At 44.7% G+C, this 16140-nt stretch overlaps 1 protein-coding gene and 1 long non-coding RNA gene across 4 annotated transcripts in view; one reads left to right on the forward strand and one right to left on the reverse strand.

The window, feature by feature from the left end:
- LOC119536166 overlaps positions 1–9176 on the reverse strand; it is a 28681-nt gene extending 19505 nt beyond the window's left edge. Inside the window, exon 1 of the long non-coding RNA XR_005217365.1 lies at positions 8976–9176. This is a non-coding gene — a long non-coding RNA (uncharacterized LOC119536166). The remainder of the gene's footprint in view (positions 1–8975) is intronic.
- Positions 8753–16140, forward strand: part of SLC1A2 (solute carrier family 1 member 2) — a 171927-nt gene continuing 164539 nt past the window's right edge. The window contains exon 1 of one of the 3 annotated variants that reach the window (XM_037838851.1): positions 8753–9276. In XM_037838851.1, the coding sequence (XP_037694779.1) occupies positions 9260–9276 (17 nt within the window). In that variant the 5' untranslated portion in view covers positions 8753–9259. The remainder of the gene's footprint in view (positions 9277–16140) is intronic. The other 2 variants (XM_037838850.1, XM_037838848.1) reach the window with 2 other exon arrangements.

Raw genomic sequence — 16140 nt, forward strand, 5'->3', positions numbered from 1 at the left:
TGAGGAAGAGAGGCTGCACTGAGAAGTTAGCTACTAAAAGGAGGGTGAGGGATAAAGAAGAGCATTTACAGACAGAAGGAACAGTGTGTGCAAAGACCTTGAGGAAGATAGTTTCCGGCATATTGGAGGAACTGCTGGAAAAGCAGTAAGACCAGGGGAAAGAGTGAGAGGAGAGTGTTGTGAAGTGAGGATGGAGACAGGGAAGGAATCACATCATGCAGGATCACTTTGGAATCTGGGGGACATGGGTGAAAGGCACTGCCAGGCCACACTGTAACCCGAGTTCCTTGTGTGCTAGGAATTATTAGTGGGGTCATCAAGTATGGCACTTGGTTCTGTTGTCCTTTTCACCTAGACACTAACGGAGACCTTGAGTCTCGTTGCACTGACACAATGCATTTTGTTCTAATAGAGCAGTATCTTAAATGAGGACAAGATGAGTTAAAAGCAGCGAGCTGACAGCCAAAGCAAGATGAAAAGAAGTGAGGCACATTTTATATCCTCACTCCCGCCTTATCCCCCCACCCCTTTTACGATCCTGTGACAATGTTAAGTGAAATGGTTTGCATCCCTAGGGCTTGGGGAAGTTTATCTTTTCAGGGCTGTTGGAAAGATGAGAACATTTTGGAGTGGTTTGGTGGCAATTTGTGGTCTCGTTTTGCTTTTCTTGGCAGCGGGACTTGCTTTCCCTGGCAGGGCTCTGCCCGGATGTGCCGTTGAGGCCCAGCATTTTAAGAAGCTGGTCTCAATGGCTGAGTTTTTTAGGGCTCACTGCACATTTGTATTCCAACTCACCGAGTGTTTATCCAGAGTTTGGTGGACTAGGTTTGATGCAGAGCTTTGTCAAGAAAGGGAAAAAAAAGTCAGTAGGTAAAATTAGGGAATAGTTTTCTCAGGTAAAGGATAAAATCAGAGAGTGAATTCTTGGAAAAGAAAACAGTGTCCTGTTCTTGGATTTAGGGTTTCTAGAAAAAGGTAATTCTATACAAATGAGAAAGAAAGAACATTATTCATCATAAAATATACTGAATTCAGGAAAGTTTGTGTATTTTCAGTGGAAAGGGGAAACAGTGCATTACAAATAAAACAGTATCCAGGTGCTAATAAATGAAACCTCAAAGTGAATTGAGATAACTTTCAATTTACTGTCATTATACTAGGCATAATCTAGTTCTTCAAATTTTGATTGAATGAAATTGAATCTATAATCTCAATTAAGAAGTAAATTACCCAGTTGCTATCTCTTTCTCTTAATAATACATGAGAAAAATACTCATGGATTTGCTACAAAGCCTCTCTCAGAATTACCAGAGTAATTTCTTAGAGAAGTGAACAGAGACAATTGAACAAGGATCACATCATGATTTCATGAATTTTCTGAGATCTCCAGAGCCTGGCTTGACTCCTTGATCCAGTCCTTCAGCAAAATCATTTAACATTTCACCACAATGGAGCTGGGATGAAGCCAAGAAATCCCCCTAGAAGATAAAATTTTCTCTCTCCATCCTTTTGCCCATCATGAGGCTGTCACCACTTAGTATTGCAGTGTCCCAACAGAACAAAGGGGAGGGGACGATAGCTACATAATTGGCAATATTTGCTATGATTAGAAGAAACTGGGGGTAGAAATTAAATACCGGCAATCACTCTCAAAAAGTACTTCCACTTTATACAGGATCAAGATACTAAAAAAGACAGTCATTCCAATTCAAAACTTTATGGTTTTTATGGTGGGCATAAAGAATTTGTGCTAACTCTGACATTTTGCCTGAAGTCATTTTTTAGAAGACACTGACATACAGAAATGATATGCTGAGAACTCCCAATTCATCTTTTTTCCATTGTCTCCTTTCCTTCTTCATCTGTACTAAATAAACAGAATGAATCCACACTCTTTCAATTAGAATTCATCAGGAAATAAGTGTAGGTACCGAGTGTCTCAGCCTTCCCACCCTCTCTACTTAATGAGACAGTTTCTGCCCAAAGAGTGGATTATATTTAGACCAAGTTCTTAGTCTGAACTGAGGTTTTCTGTGAAGTAAGGTCTCTTTCCTCATCAGCTAGAAAGTGAGATAAAAATAGAGCACCCTTACTTTTCTTTTGCTAATGTGTGCTAAGCAGAGAAGAATGAATGAACCCAATTTATATCTCACTGCTCCAAGCACCCAAGAGAGATGATTGTCTTTTATTTTTCTCTCTTCAGTGACCAAATCTGACAGAGATACAGACTGGCTCATCTGTGGCTGCATTGTGTGGTTGGATCCAAAGCGTTACAACCGGACTTTTGAGTCACAATGGTGGCAGCAGCCAGGAGACTGACCTAACCAAGATGATAATAGCTACCCCCGTGGACCACAAACTGTGTGGAGTGCTTTATGTGACATTGCCACATGTAGTTCTGAGAAAAGCCCAATCGATGTGTGTCTTACTATCCCCAGTGATGCCCAGAAGGGTTAAGCCAAATTATGGGAGTCATTCAAAACGGAAAGAAGGAATGCCAAATTCAACTTGAATCTCACTGCCTCAAACACGGGTGAGACAAAGGATCCCCAGGTCTGTCTAATCCAGCAGAATGTGTTATAAATTCTACCGTGACCACCTTAGCATTCTTAATACAGCTTAATGAGCTGATGCTGCCCACTGTGAAAACTGTTCTGCTAGTTATCACTTTAAACCCTCTTCTTTCTCAAACTTCCTTGTTTTCAATTTAGTTTCAGCCTTCTCTGTATTCTCTCTCTGTTGCTCTTGGCTTCAGGGCTGTAAGAGAATGGTTTAGTATCTTTCCTCTAAAATAGGAACACTATACAACAATTTTCATTCATGGTTATCATTCATCCTAAAAATAGCTCACATTTAAAAAATTAGCATATTCAAGGTAATTGTGTTGAAGAACGGGCCCCAGATATCCCCTCTATCTTACTTATTTTTCCAAAAACCTTAAGAAAATTTCAAGGCCTAGTGTTGTCATCTGAATGATTGTGTCAAAGTTTTAAAAGATGGGTCCAGACAAGCAGCTTATAATTCCTTTATTTGGGAAGGCAGGGGACAGGCGTTTAGTGTGCTGCTCCCATGTGCAGGCACTGCTAAATCTGCTTTACATATATAAATTTTGTAGCTACAAGAATTGTTTCCATTTTACAGAAGAGGGAGTTAAGGCTCAAAGGGATTCAGTGACTCCCTCCATGACATGTGGTAGAGCTGGGACTTGAACAGAGAGCCTTCTTGACTTCAAAGTCCAGACTTGCTTTACCAGAACAGCTGCACAGAAACACCGAAAGGACAAGTCCATTCACTGGATGGTCCTGACCTTGCAAAGAACCGCAGATATAAATGTCCCATCTAATGAGCTGATGGTGGGTGGCTTTCTCATTGCTAAGTTCTGGAGACTATCAATAATCTTAAAGAGCAAGGCAGATGAAATGGCAATTGCATTCAGGGGAAGAAGTCAAATTCATATTTCTCAGACATTAATAGTGGAGGGGGCAACCCTTGGGTCACTTGGCCGCTATTTCTCTCTCTAGGTCACTTTCTTCTGATGAAATTTGCACATTGAAACATTTCTCCTCTGTTGTCATCATGAGGGGGAAATGGTCTCATTCAACAGCCTTTTATGGAAAAACAGGGTAGGACATTTCTTCCTTTTCTATATTAGGAGGGTTTTTCCCCCCACTATGTGGAGATGCAGCAACCAAACTCAAGCAATCCAGAGGAGAACCAAGACAGGGAATGAATTTCTTAGAAGAGCACAATAGGAGAGGGGAGAATCTTTGTCCCTTCTTTTGTCTAAGCTCCTGTAATAAAGGAAGAAGAAAATTGAGAATTATAGAATTTAGAACTGGACAATTTGAGGCCATCTGGTGACCTTCTCCATGGTATAAATATACCTCCTTCTGATCTTTAGCAAATGGCCTGGCAGACTCTGCTTCTCTGCTGGAATATCCCTTGTGGTGCAGAGGCCTCACATGGCATAGCGGCAACCTGTTCAAATAACGATGGCATTATCATCACTACAGGTTATGGAGCAGAGAGGTTAAAACAAGGTTCTGCAGGAAGACGGCTTGCTTTCAAATCCAAGCTTCATCCATTTGACTCTATAGATCCATTCTGCAGCCTTCTCAAGCCTGCTGTGTTCGCCAGGGAAGCTGAACTGCAAGGACCCCATACGGCCTGTCCCAACAGGCTCTCCTGCCCACTGGCTTCCAGCTGGCTTTCACTAACAGAGAGCCCTGGAGGGGAGACAAGGGCAGGAGGGAAGTGGGGTTAAGGTATTTCTTCCCAGGCCCCCTTCTAGCAGGTTCCTTTGCAAAGCAAATGTCTCAGTGGTCACAGTGTTGCCCTCTGGGTTTCAGTAAATTTCCTTTATGGTGTTCCACCATTACCAGCCCATGGGGGCTGCACTATCCCTTATAGTTTTCCTACACTCTTCCCATACCTTTCTATTTAGCCTCTTTTTTAAACTTTCCACAGTTTACGTGCTTTGAATGTCATCTTTTTCCAGAATACAACCACTCACTATCTGGGTAACCCTGGGCAAAATTCTTAATTTCTTTTGGCCTCAGTTTTCTCCTCTGATGGTAATAATAATAAGAATAATGGCTTCAATTGAAGGTCATCTTAAGAATTAAATGAGGTTATACATGTAAGGACGGACTTGTACACATAGTAAGAACTCGTACACATAGTAAGAACTCAGTAAATGTTAAGCTAATGCTATCTTTACCACAAGCCTAAACAGTACCTTAATTCAACTTCAGTAAGTCACATCTCATAGCTGGGGTTAGGTTTTAAGTCAACAATCTAGTCACCTCTTGATGTTTCTGAATTCAGTCTAGTAGCCTAGTTCTTATTCACACTGAAGTTTGAGAACCCGGAGCTAGAGTTAAGACAGAAAGGTAAATCTGGATGCACATATTGGAGTACCCCACCCCTTGTGCTTTTGCCCTAACTATGGAATTCTCAGAGGAGACTGAGATGCTAGAAAATTCAATGGTGTTCCTGCTGGCCCGTAGGGTTGACCTTGTTCTGTTCTCATATTAATGCTCTATCAAGTTAAGGCTGACTGAGAGGTTTGTAGTTTGTTGCAAGTATTAAAAGGAGATAATGAGGTCATACTTCAGGTGGGGAGGCTAGGTTTTGCAAGTGAGCTCAGTGGGTTAGTTAAACTGGGTATGTGCTGTGTTAAGGGTGACCCTTTATTGGGTGTTCATGGTGTGCCAGGCAATGAGCTAAGCTCTTTCATTCTCACAAGGACCCTGAGGTGGCTATCATTCTCCAATTTTTAGATGAGGATGCTGGGAACTTAAAGAGGTTAGTGGCCAGCCTAAGGTCACACAGTGTCTAATACATGACAAAGACAGTATTTAACCCAAGTCTATGCGACCCAGAGCTGCGTTCTTACCCAGCATGGAGGCAGTGTGATATAGTGCCTCACCCTCAATGTGTCATGTGTGAACAACCTCAGAAGAAAGCATTGTGTTTTCATGGCTTCTCACTTTGGTTGTCCAGAATAATACACAACAAGCGTTTTCGTGGACAGAGTTAAAATTCCCTATATTTGAAGAGAGAAGGGCAGCCTTGTATGATATCATCTTTACTTTTCTCCTTCCAAAGGCAAAACATGCAAATTTGCTCCAATCATTTCTCTTGGCCATGTTTCCAGAGCCCTCTCTATCTTGTTGAACCACCTCTAGTCCAGTGGTTCCCAGTGCTGGCTGCACAATAGAATCTATCACCTGGAGAAGTTTTTTGCTTGTTAGTTTTCAAATGCCAACATCAGAGCCCCACCCTAGAATGATGCGGTCAAAATCTCTGGAGAGTGGTCTAAGCATTCTCATTTTCTAAAAGGTCTCTCAGATTATTCTAATGGGCAGCCAGTGTTGAAAACCACTGCTGAAGTTTACTTAAAACATGAAGAATTGGGTGAATGTTGGCAGGTCCCCTTTGGTGTAAGAATAGAAAACCAGCTCCTTCTAGGTAATGATTATTATCCAGGAATTAACTGTGGCACCTGATTTAATAGGCTGATCAAGGGCAGCAGGAACACCATTGAATTTTCTAGCATCTCGGTCTCCTCTGAGAATTCCATAGTTAGGGCAAAAGCACAATACTGAATACAAAAGCTGAATACAAATGTCTCTCAAACATAGGTTGGATGTCAAGGTTCCTAAACTTAGCCATTTATACAGAAGATGCAAACTGGAATGATTGAGCCCATCTAACCTGGCCATGCTTGATTACTCACCTGAATTCTCTTGGGACTGGAACATTGAAAACATAATTAAGAGTGTGTTTTTTTTAATTGGATGTTTTAAAAAGTAAAAACAATTCCACCCGCTTTGCTCTGTCCTTTTATGTACCCTAAGCTTATGTACCATGGCAACAGGTGCTGATGAATGGTTTCACTTAGCCCTTCACGCCTGTGTGCAGATATTGGAGGATTATGATGGAGTAGTTCATTCACGTCACTTTAAAAAAAGAGGGCACTTGCAGTGGGATAGCACTGCAGGGTTCATTAATATCTAGGGCTGTCAGAGACTCCGTGGCTTTGTTCTCCAGTTACCACCTCAAAAGAAAGGGAATTTAAACCCCCAGATTCTGAAGAGAAAATAAGACTTAACAATTGTGCAAATGACAGCTTCAAATTCAAAGTCACACACCTACCCTTGACAGGACTTAAGAGGAGTCAGAGTTCCCAAACAAGGAAGATGCAAGGAGGTAGTTTTTAATTAACAAATTATTTTTTAAAAAACACATTCTATCAGAAAAAACAACATCTAAGATTTTGGAAGAAGGAAGTACCCAGAGACAAAAGCCCAAGGATGAGGAGATAGTTAAGGATTTTCTTCTCCTTCTCCTTTTTCTTCAGAAAATGCAGTCAGAATGGTTTCTAGTGTCTTGTGGGTTCTGAAGGGTCCTAGGATAAATAAGATACAGATCTGTCTAATCTACCAGGATTGACAGGAAAGAGAGCGAGGGAAGGAGAGAGATGGAGAAAGGCATGGATGGAGGAACAGGGGTTTGAGGGAGTCAAATCTGGGGGAGGGAGATCAAGGGAACATTAGAGTTGTTTTTTTTCTTTTTCTTTTTTTTTTTTTTTTAACTCTTGTTTAGTTCTTTTCTCTTTTTCTTGATTTTTTTTTTTTTCTCATTTGCCTATTCATCTTTACAGGTTTAGCCAAGAAACTAACCTCCCAGGGCCCTCAGAATGAACTTAACATTTTTTGAGGTTTACTGGGTGCCAGGTTAAGCACTTTACATATCTTTTACATTTCATTTAGCTCTCAGCACCGTGAGTTTAGGGATGTTATTCCCAGTTTGCAGCTGGGATGAAGAAATTTGCCCCGGTTTACTCTGCTGGAACGTGGTAAAATCCGGAACTGGAGTTAAGTCCTCAGATCCCAGTTAATTTAACCTAGCATTGAGTCCTGCTGGGACTTGGGATCCCCAGGCACCGTCTCTAAGAACCGGCTCGAGTGTTTCCACATGGCTGGTCATGGGATTGGACAACCCTCGGCAGGAAGGAACCTGGAGGGGCGGGCGGCTGTCCCGGCGCTGCGGAGAGCGGCCAGGTGTCTTTCCCCCGCCGGGAGGAGCCCGGGAGTCCCTAAGCGACAGGCTTGCACTGCTGACATCTCCGGGCGCGTTTACACTTTGCAAATATTCTCACGAGAGCCTGTTTAATTCTCACCGCGGCATTTCAAGGAGGATTATTTTTGGTCCCATTTTCCAGAAGAGAAAAGTGAGGCTTTCCCTTCGCCACAATTACAGGATAGGCTGGTGATGGAACCTTAGGTGTCTGCTGTGTCCCCTAGATCATAAAATATGCGCGGGTTTTGTCTAATTTTGCAAAGCCGGCCGGGAGACGCCGACTCGCATGCCGGGAGCCCATCTGTCTCTGTGCGCCCTCTCCGGGCTCGGGAGCCGGTGAGAAGCGGAGCCGAGCGGGTGGAGACGCGACCCCCGCCCCTACCCCGGGCCATGTCTCCGCGCCTTCCCAGCCGGCGCTCCCCAGGCTGACCGCCCGGTTTAAAAATACCACCGCCTCTCCTACACCTCCCCCTTGCCGCGCCGCCCTTGAGGAGCCGCATTAATATTAATCCCGATGAATAATTGAAGGCCAGAGATTTATTCGGTACACAGCAGGCGAGGACTTGCAGCTGGGCCGTTTTTCGGCCGCGTCGCCCGCGCACTTCGGCAGCATGGGTTACGCTGGGCCCGGCCCCCTGGGCGTGGGTGGAGGGGGTGGGTGTGCCCGTCTGTGAGGGTGAGCGTGGGGGTGAGTGTGAACCGGAGCGCGTGTGTCAGGACGGGATGGGGAGCGCCCGGAGCCGCTGGAGGGAGGCGGGGACGGAGGGCCATCCCGGGTCTCCGCGCCGTGGCCTGCGCTCCGCCCCGCTTGGGGTGACCCGGGGCCACGCGGGCTTCAGGGGAAACAATAGCGACTCCTTGGATCCTGGGCTCCTGCCACTGGGGGCCCAGGCCTTCCCGGGCGACCGGCGGGGTTCTTTTCTTATTTTGCTAATTTATGGCGAGAAGCTGAGGAGGAAGGATGGCAGAGGAGGGGCCGCGTCTCGGGATGGGGTGCCGGAGGCGGTGGTTAAAGGAATCGCCCGAGGCGGCGGCGCTGGTGATGTCAGCCCTGGACGGAAATAGAGAGATCGCCGGCAAATCCCCAGCTTTGGCGGGGCTAAACCTTTCAATCCCTCCCCGGCAGGCGCCGAGCCAGGGCGCAGCGGCCTCCACTGCCTCCCCCGGCGCGCACACACCCGCACACGCGCGCACGCACACACTCCCCTGTACACTTACCCGCACACACACTCACCCTCCTCCCGCCACTATTCCTGGTGCCGGCGCTTCGCCACTCGTAGCGCCAGGGAGCCCCGCAGCAAAGCACAGGTGGCTGCGGCAGCGGCGGTGCATCGCCCCTGCGCGCCCTTCCGCATCCCCGGGGCCACGCTCCCTCGGGAAAATCTTACTCCGAGCCCCTGCTCCCGAGCGCTCCGTCCAGCGTTGCCGCGGCCGGCGGAGGAGAGAGCAGGACGTGCGCGGTGGAGAGCCCGGGGCGAATTAGCGCTCGCTGGAGCCTCCTGCGCCGGGTGAAGCGCTAAAGGGCTTACCCCGGAGGGGGGGTGGAAGGGCGGGGGAGGCAGCCCTTTAAATACCGCGCACCTCCACACTCTCGAGCTCACCCCGGCGTCCGCTCATTCCCTCGTCGGCCGCTGCAGTATTCTGCCGAAGAGGAGGGGGCGTTCCCCAGGCCATGGCATCCACGGAAGGGTGAGGGGCCTTTTCTCTGTACCCTTGGGGAATCGAGGGGCTCGCGTGGGGTGGGCCTCTCTACCCGGGATGGGGGCCGAGAGACACCGGCCTGGGCCTTGGAGACGGTAGCGAAATGATGGCTGGGCTGGGGGTGGGACAGTGGGGAGGGGAGTGATTTTCTGTCGCGGAGTTTGCTGCTTGACCCTTTCCAGATGAAGATGCGAGAAACGGAGGGTTATTTTATTTTAATTGCAGGGGTAAGTGGAGGTGTGAAAAAGAGTGTAAGGAACAAATCCTCGTGAGGTTACTCTTGAGATTTAAAAACAATAAGGGATTGGGCACGGTGTGAGCGGCTGAGATTTGTGGCGGAAGCAGCGCTCGGGAAGCACGGCTCTGGCTTTCTAGACGAGGGAACCCACTGGGAATGAATGAACCAAGACCAGGGCCAGGGCTGAGCGAGAACCGGTGCGCGCGGCCTTGAACTCCGGGTTTGCAGAGTTGGGAGACGGTGCTCGGCTCTCTCGGATCGCTCCTGGCCCCAGGATGGCGGAATCTCCCTGGCCAACTCTAAGGAAGGGTGGAAGAGATTTGGGTGCTTCCCGGGAGGAGGCAGAAAAACACGTGTTTTGGGGCAGGGGCATGGGTGACTATGTCCCCAGACTCCTGCCAGGGAAGCGCGGGCTTCCCCTTACTGCCCCGCACCCCTGGGACCCTCTCCCGCCTCCGAGGCAGCCTTTGGCATAGAAGAAGCTTCCCGGCATTGACAGCTGTCATAATCAAGAGGGACATGGGGCTGCAAGGGACAGGAGGATCCCTGAATACTCATACCTCAAAGGAAGGGTTCCAGAAATCGTGCCTCTGGACCAGTCTCTCCCAGGAAACTTTTCCAGGATGGGAGAGACTGAGTAGGAATAAATGAACTCATTTGGGGACTTAACCCTTTTACTATGTGCTCTAGCCACTTGCAAAAGATCACTGGATCGTGCTAAGGGAAAAGCAAATATCATCTGCTCCTCTGGTAGAGAGTACTTGGTGCTGGCACTTTCCAGAGTTTCTGCCTGATAAATTTTACAAACTCCACAGGCTTGTTTTGGAAGAACAGGTCTCTGAGCAGGAGGGAAGAGGTGGTGTCCAAAGCCAGATCTCTAGACTTCAACCACCAACAAGGGAAAGTATTTCTAAAACTGTCATTTTGTGTCCAGGAGAAGGAACTCATCCTTTCTTTGTCTCCTGGAGTCCTTCCAAAGAGGTCTGGTATTTTGTGGTAGCCTGAGATTTCTTTTCTTTTTTCTCCCTAACGGTTTGACAGTGTGGACCTTTTGTGTTTTTTTTTTTTTTGGTAAAGGACCTCAAGAAAGACACTTGTGTACAAGCAGGTGATACATTGAGCTACAACATTTAGAATTAAATTTTGAGTACTTACAACCAACCTCAGTTCCTTCTCAGTTTTTAAATATAAATTAATTAGAAGAAATTAATTAGAAAAATATGAAGTCATTTCTACCTGCTTTCAGGGCCTTGTAAAGGTAGAGGTTGGAAACCATCTGTGAAAGAGACATGTGCTAGTGTTCTTTCAAATCCTGCATCTGATTCACTCCTTATTTTCATGGTCAGAAAGTGAGGGGAAAGTTTAAAACAACAACAAAAATCCTCAACTAAGTTTATTGATCTCACCTTCATCCTAGCATTTTGAGAGCTGCCCAAATGATTGGACCTTAAATATTATGGGGTAGAAATGATCTTCAGTATTTTAACAAGGCTCACACTCAATGCAGTACCGTATTTGTGCATTGTGCATAGTTAAGATAAGATTGGCTGTGTATTTTAAAGGAACTTGTGTTGACTAATCGAAAAAATTTGAAAGCCTAGTAAACAAACATAGAAATGACCTATGACCCATTGATCCTTTAAAAGCGATAACTGATGAGCAAGTGACTTTCAAGGAAGCCCTGGCCTTTGCTTTTCTTTCTCTCTTCCTTCTTTCCATCTTTTCTTCCAGGAGCATTGACTGAACACTTGTTGGGTGGAACTCACACACTAGGCACACTGGGGAGATACAAAGACATAAATGGTCTGCCAGCTGGCTTTTAGGATTAAATTGTTCATGTGATTTGGTAAGATTCCCTTGCTCCTTTCCAAATCTTTGGTTAATGTAACTTACAAAAGGAGATTCACTAAGAATCCTCAAGCTAGTCTCCTTTGGTAACCTTTATTCCTTAACAATGTTGAAACACTTTCCTTTAAACACGCATTCCTGAGAAGTAAGAACAATATTATTGTATGCTTTCAATTTATGTTTTTTTCAGCTCAACTCTGATCCAGAATATTTAGAGAATGGGGTAGTATGGTAAATAGACCATGCTGGTTAGCATTTATCTGGTGATGTAGTTATAGTCGATGCCATATGTTTATTATCATTTTTAAAAGAATTATTAGAAGCAGTAGTTACATCTTTGTTTAGCATTCTGCTTTCAAAGCATATTCATGTACATCATCACATTGGATTCTTCCAATAACTCTGTGAAGTAGGCAGTCCAATGAAAATAGACTTTAGGAATAAAATGATACAGACTATAATGTGATCTTTCCAGGAAGATTCTAGGACTTGGCAGAGCTTTGGGGTTATCATTTGGAAATAATCAGTATCACCGAAGAGTGTGGTAGGCATGGCTGGTGTAGAAGATTTTAGCAGCTTTCTGCGAAACCTTTGGCATACATACCCTGCACATTGCCTTTTGGAATAATTCTTTTTATCAGTCTGTGCATTAGGTCATTGCTTTTGCAGAGCATACTCAAACACATTCTATTTGAGTTTTCTGATTATTTGGGATTGGGATTACTGGCATCCGGTTTCGATGACAATCAACGGTAGACTCTCTGGTAGTTCCCAGACCCTGAGAGGTATTTTCCTGCGAAGCAAGGTGTAATTTGAAAATTGAGCATTCTTTTTTTCTGAATCCCCTGACATGGCTAGAATTACTGAGATGGCTTTTAGGTCCCTGATTCAAATGGGAAAGAGATTATAAGTGGTTGGTGTTAGACACCCTAGTGTCCGTTATTGACTGGGTCACAGTTGAGTGCCCAGATGCTGTAGAGGGGGCATTTTAGAAATGTGTTCTCGGGAGTGGGGCACAGCTAGGTCACCATGTATGTCAGGGACCCAAGGCAATCTGTCTTCTCATCAGCTTGCAGGAGCCCAGGGGTCAGGGTTAAAGCCAAGCACAGATCCTGGGTTTCAGTTTAACTTAGAGAACAAGTGAAACTGAAGACTGCTGACAGCAGAAAAAATCTGGAAATGGAGACTTCCTGAATGTATTATTTCAAGCCAACCAGAGCAAAACATAAATATTTCCTTCTCCCACCTCCCTTCAGGAATGAGGATGGGGGTTGATGGAAAGAAGACACCATAGAGGGACTTATTGGGAAGCTAGTGGCAGGGGTGGGGTTTGGGGTCTAGGGGAAGTTGCATATTGCATGCCTTAGGTGTCACTGGAGTTTTCATTTCTCATTTTCAAGAATATAATAATCAGCCTCCTTGGATAAAATGTGTGTTAGTGAAACTCTGAGAAAGCCATTTCATGTTTATTAAGACAATCTCTAGTGAGTAATTGAAAGCTTCTCTGTAATTCTCAAGAAATAATTTCTAAATCCAATGGAAACTTGTAAAATGGAAAAGCTGGGATATTAAAAAGCAGAAGACAAGTCTATTCATCAATATCAGTGGTAGCTTCTCTTCCTCTTTAATGCTTCAGGATTAGGTGTTGTCTCCTTTGACTTCAGCTTTAAGGGGAAGGTCAGACAAAGAAAACTCCTTTAAGAGATGATGCTTGGACTGCAAAATCAAGCAGTCTTTAACAGCTAACTGTGAGGTTTCTGGGTCAGTGTGCCATACATTCTACAGATCCAGGATTGCAAAGCTTTTTCACACGTCGAGGCTCAACACAGCTGGATTTCAACGAAAATTTGTTCCCCCTTGCTTCCTTCCATGACTGTGTTCATACAATGCCCAGCTAACTGGTTCCACCCCACCCCCCTTTTTAAGGCAAACGAAATTGTTTTCCACTCTGATTGTTTTCCCCCTTTGGTCTGGCTTGCCTCTTGGATTGAACTGAATCTACTCTTCATCTCATTCGCCTGTTATAGTGATTATTTCCTAACATGACGTCAATAATTTAAAATCCTTTAGCAGTAGTAGGCAGAAGCATCTTTATCAAGGTAAAATTTTAGTTTTGTTTGCATTTTAAGAAATTGTCCTGTTAGCCTGAAAATTTAACAAATGCCAGACACTGCTTTGCTTGCCATCTTGTTTTTTATGCCTTTAACAGCTTGTTGGGGGAGGCAGGGTATTTCATAGAAAGGGTTTTCGAATCCAGATTACTGTAAATCACGTTATTTACCATGATGCTGTGTTTGCTCTCTTTTCCTTCTGCCTGCCCTTCACTTCTCAGTATACCAAGTGCTGAGTACTTGGAATGAATTAATTAAAGGAGTGTTTAAAAATATCACAATGCTCCATCTCCACGTGCTCCATCATTGACTGGAAGCAGATGGGTCTCATATTTGTCAGTGGAATAGGAAAGGGCTAGCATCTCGTTATAAACCGGTCTGGTTGGCTTAAAATGATGGCAGAGAAGACAATGGACCAGCAGAAATAAAGGAGAATGAAGAAAAAGAGAGATCCTTACTCTTTTTAAAAGCATACCTCATTTACAGTGTTCGTTAAAAAAAGTTGCTTTTCGTGTTGATTTAAAAATATTAATTAATTTGTTTATTTAATTTCTTACTTAGACAAGCAGATATGACTGCTGTCTCTAAACTGCCGTCTGGTGTATTTGGCAATCTCGGCAGCTGCTTTGGATTATAGACTAATTGAGCAAGGACTGTCCTTTAAAAATGTAATGAAGAGAATGAATTCCATTTTGGCAGCTGGACTTGATCTGTTGACAATCATGGCTCCCTCCAGGATGGATGGCAGTGAATGTTAACGACCTTGAATGATGTCCTTGGGGAAGAGGACGGAGACAATGTCCCCGCACACCCCTGTATATTAAAGGCTTCAATTTAAATTGCTGAAAGTACTTTCTGCTGTTACATTCAGTCAGGAGCACCATCTGCCACTTTGGGACCCAGCCCAGGACGCTCCAGAGTGTGCTCCTGCCATCCCTGATCGCAGCCACCATGCTCTCGGGGTCACAGAGCTAGTAACAGAGATGGAATTTTGTCTGAGACTTATCTGCTCCCCAGCTTTACTCTTTCCACAGCACTAGGTCTGAGGTCCCAGGTGCCTATGGATGACATGTGGCCCACAGACTTATTTGGGGGGGGGGGGGTTGAAAACATTTGTAGTATTTGCCTATACCTAGAAATATTTCACCTACAAAAAAACAATCCTAATTCTGGGTTCCCTCAAAAATGGTGAGATCTGATGACAAAGAACCTGCCCTTTTGTTTCATTACCTTTTATTGAGTGATAACAGCCCAATACTGTCGTTTGAAGTGCTTGACGTGTGTTAATTTATTTAATCCCCACAATCCCCAATGCAGTAGGGACTATTATTATCCCCATTTTATGGGTATAGAAATGAGGAGGCACAGAAAGATTTAGAAACTTGCCCCAGCTTTCACAGCTAGTGAGTGGCAAAGCCAGGTGACCTGGCTCGGGTCCTAACCACTGGACCACACTGCTAGTCCGACAGGGCAGGGACCTGCTGGGACCGAGCAGTGACTGTCGCCTGAGACGGGGCACCTGCCTTCCAGTTTGGGCACAGTCTTTTCTGGTACCACTTTGCTCGTGTGATCCCTCATCGCTCTACGGAAGCAGTTGAGAGAATGAGAGCTTGGATTCCGTGTTTTAGTGTCTAACATTGCCTCACAGTTGTGGATTGGAAGAACGATTTAAGCTCCTCTTTCTATGTAATGAGAGAAAATTCAAGCTACTTTTTTTTTTTTTTTTTTTTTTTTTTTTTTAATTCTTAACCACTACAAACTTGTTAATTCCTTTAACTTTGCTCTGGTTGTTCAGAATGGAGGATTCTTTTGCGATCATCGGTTGTTAGGAAGCCAGTGTTGTCTCATCTAGATGCAATGCATTGAAACCACCCGGGGCATGACCACGTGGATCCCATCCTTTGGAATATTGAAACTGACACTGAAATTCAGCCTTTGGGCATATTCCACACGGTCTGTGCAGTCTTTAGTGGCAAATGTAGCTGAGCATTTAGCAACCTCTGGAATTTACTCTTTCTCCCGTGATCTTCAAAAGCCTGACTGCTTAGGTTTGTGACTTAACTTATCCACTTTCCTAGAACATCTGCTGCCCCTGCCCCTCTAGGAGTGAGGCTGATGTTTTTTGCAGCAGATGGAACGAGTGATGGCCAAGAGATGCCTTTTGAATTGAGGACAGAACCTTTCAGTGGTGACATTTCTGAGTATTTCTAAGAGTAGCACAGTTTGATGATCACCCAACAGGTGGCAGTAAATGTCAACACTTGGTCCAGACTAGTGTTTTGATTCCCTTTGGAAAGCCCTCAGTCCTTAGTGAAATCCCAACTCCCACAGCATTCCATCCTTTTTTGATTAAAAAGGAGTTTTTTTCCACCAAATATGTAATTTGCTGATTGTGGGACATTTATCATATATCATCAATGCTTATAGATATCACCTTAAACAAATATAAAACAGGACCATTCATTTGAACTTACTCGACTTTGCATGCGTGACTTCATTTAATCCTTGTAACTTTCCTATGGGTTGTTACGCTCACTTTACAGATGGAGAAACTGAAGCTTAGAGGAGTTTTGATTTTATGCTGTTACTGGGTACCTTGATTTTTGTGGCATCTAATTCTACTGTGTTTCATGCTATCAACATTTTGTAGTTACT

This window comes from Choloepus didactylus, chromosome 6 (assembly GCF_015220235.1).
Source record: "Choloepus didactylus isolate mChoDid1 chromosome 6, mChoDid1.pri, whole genome shotgun sequence".
NCBI lineage: Eukaryota > Metazoa > Chordata > Mammalia > Pilosa > Megalonychidae > Choloepus > Choloepus didactylus.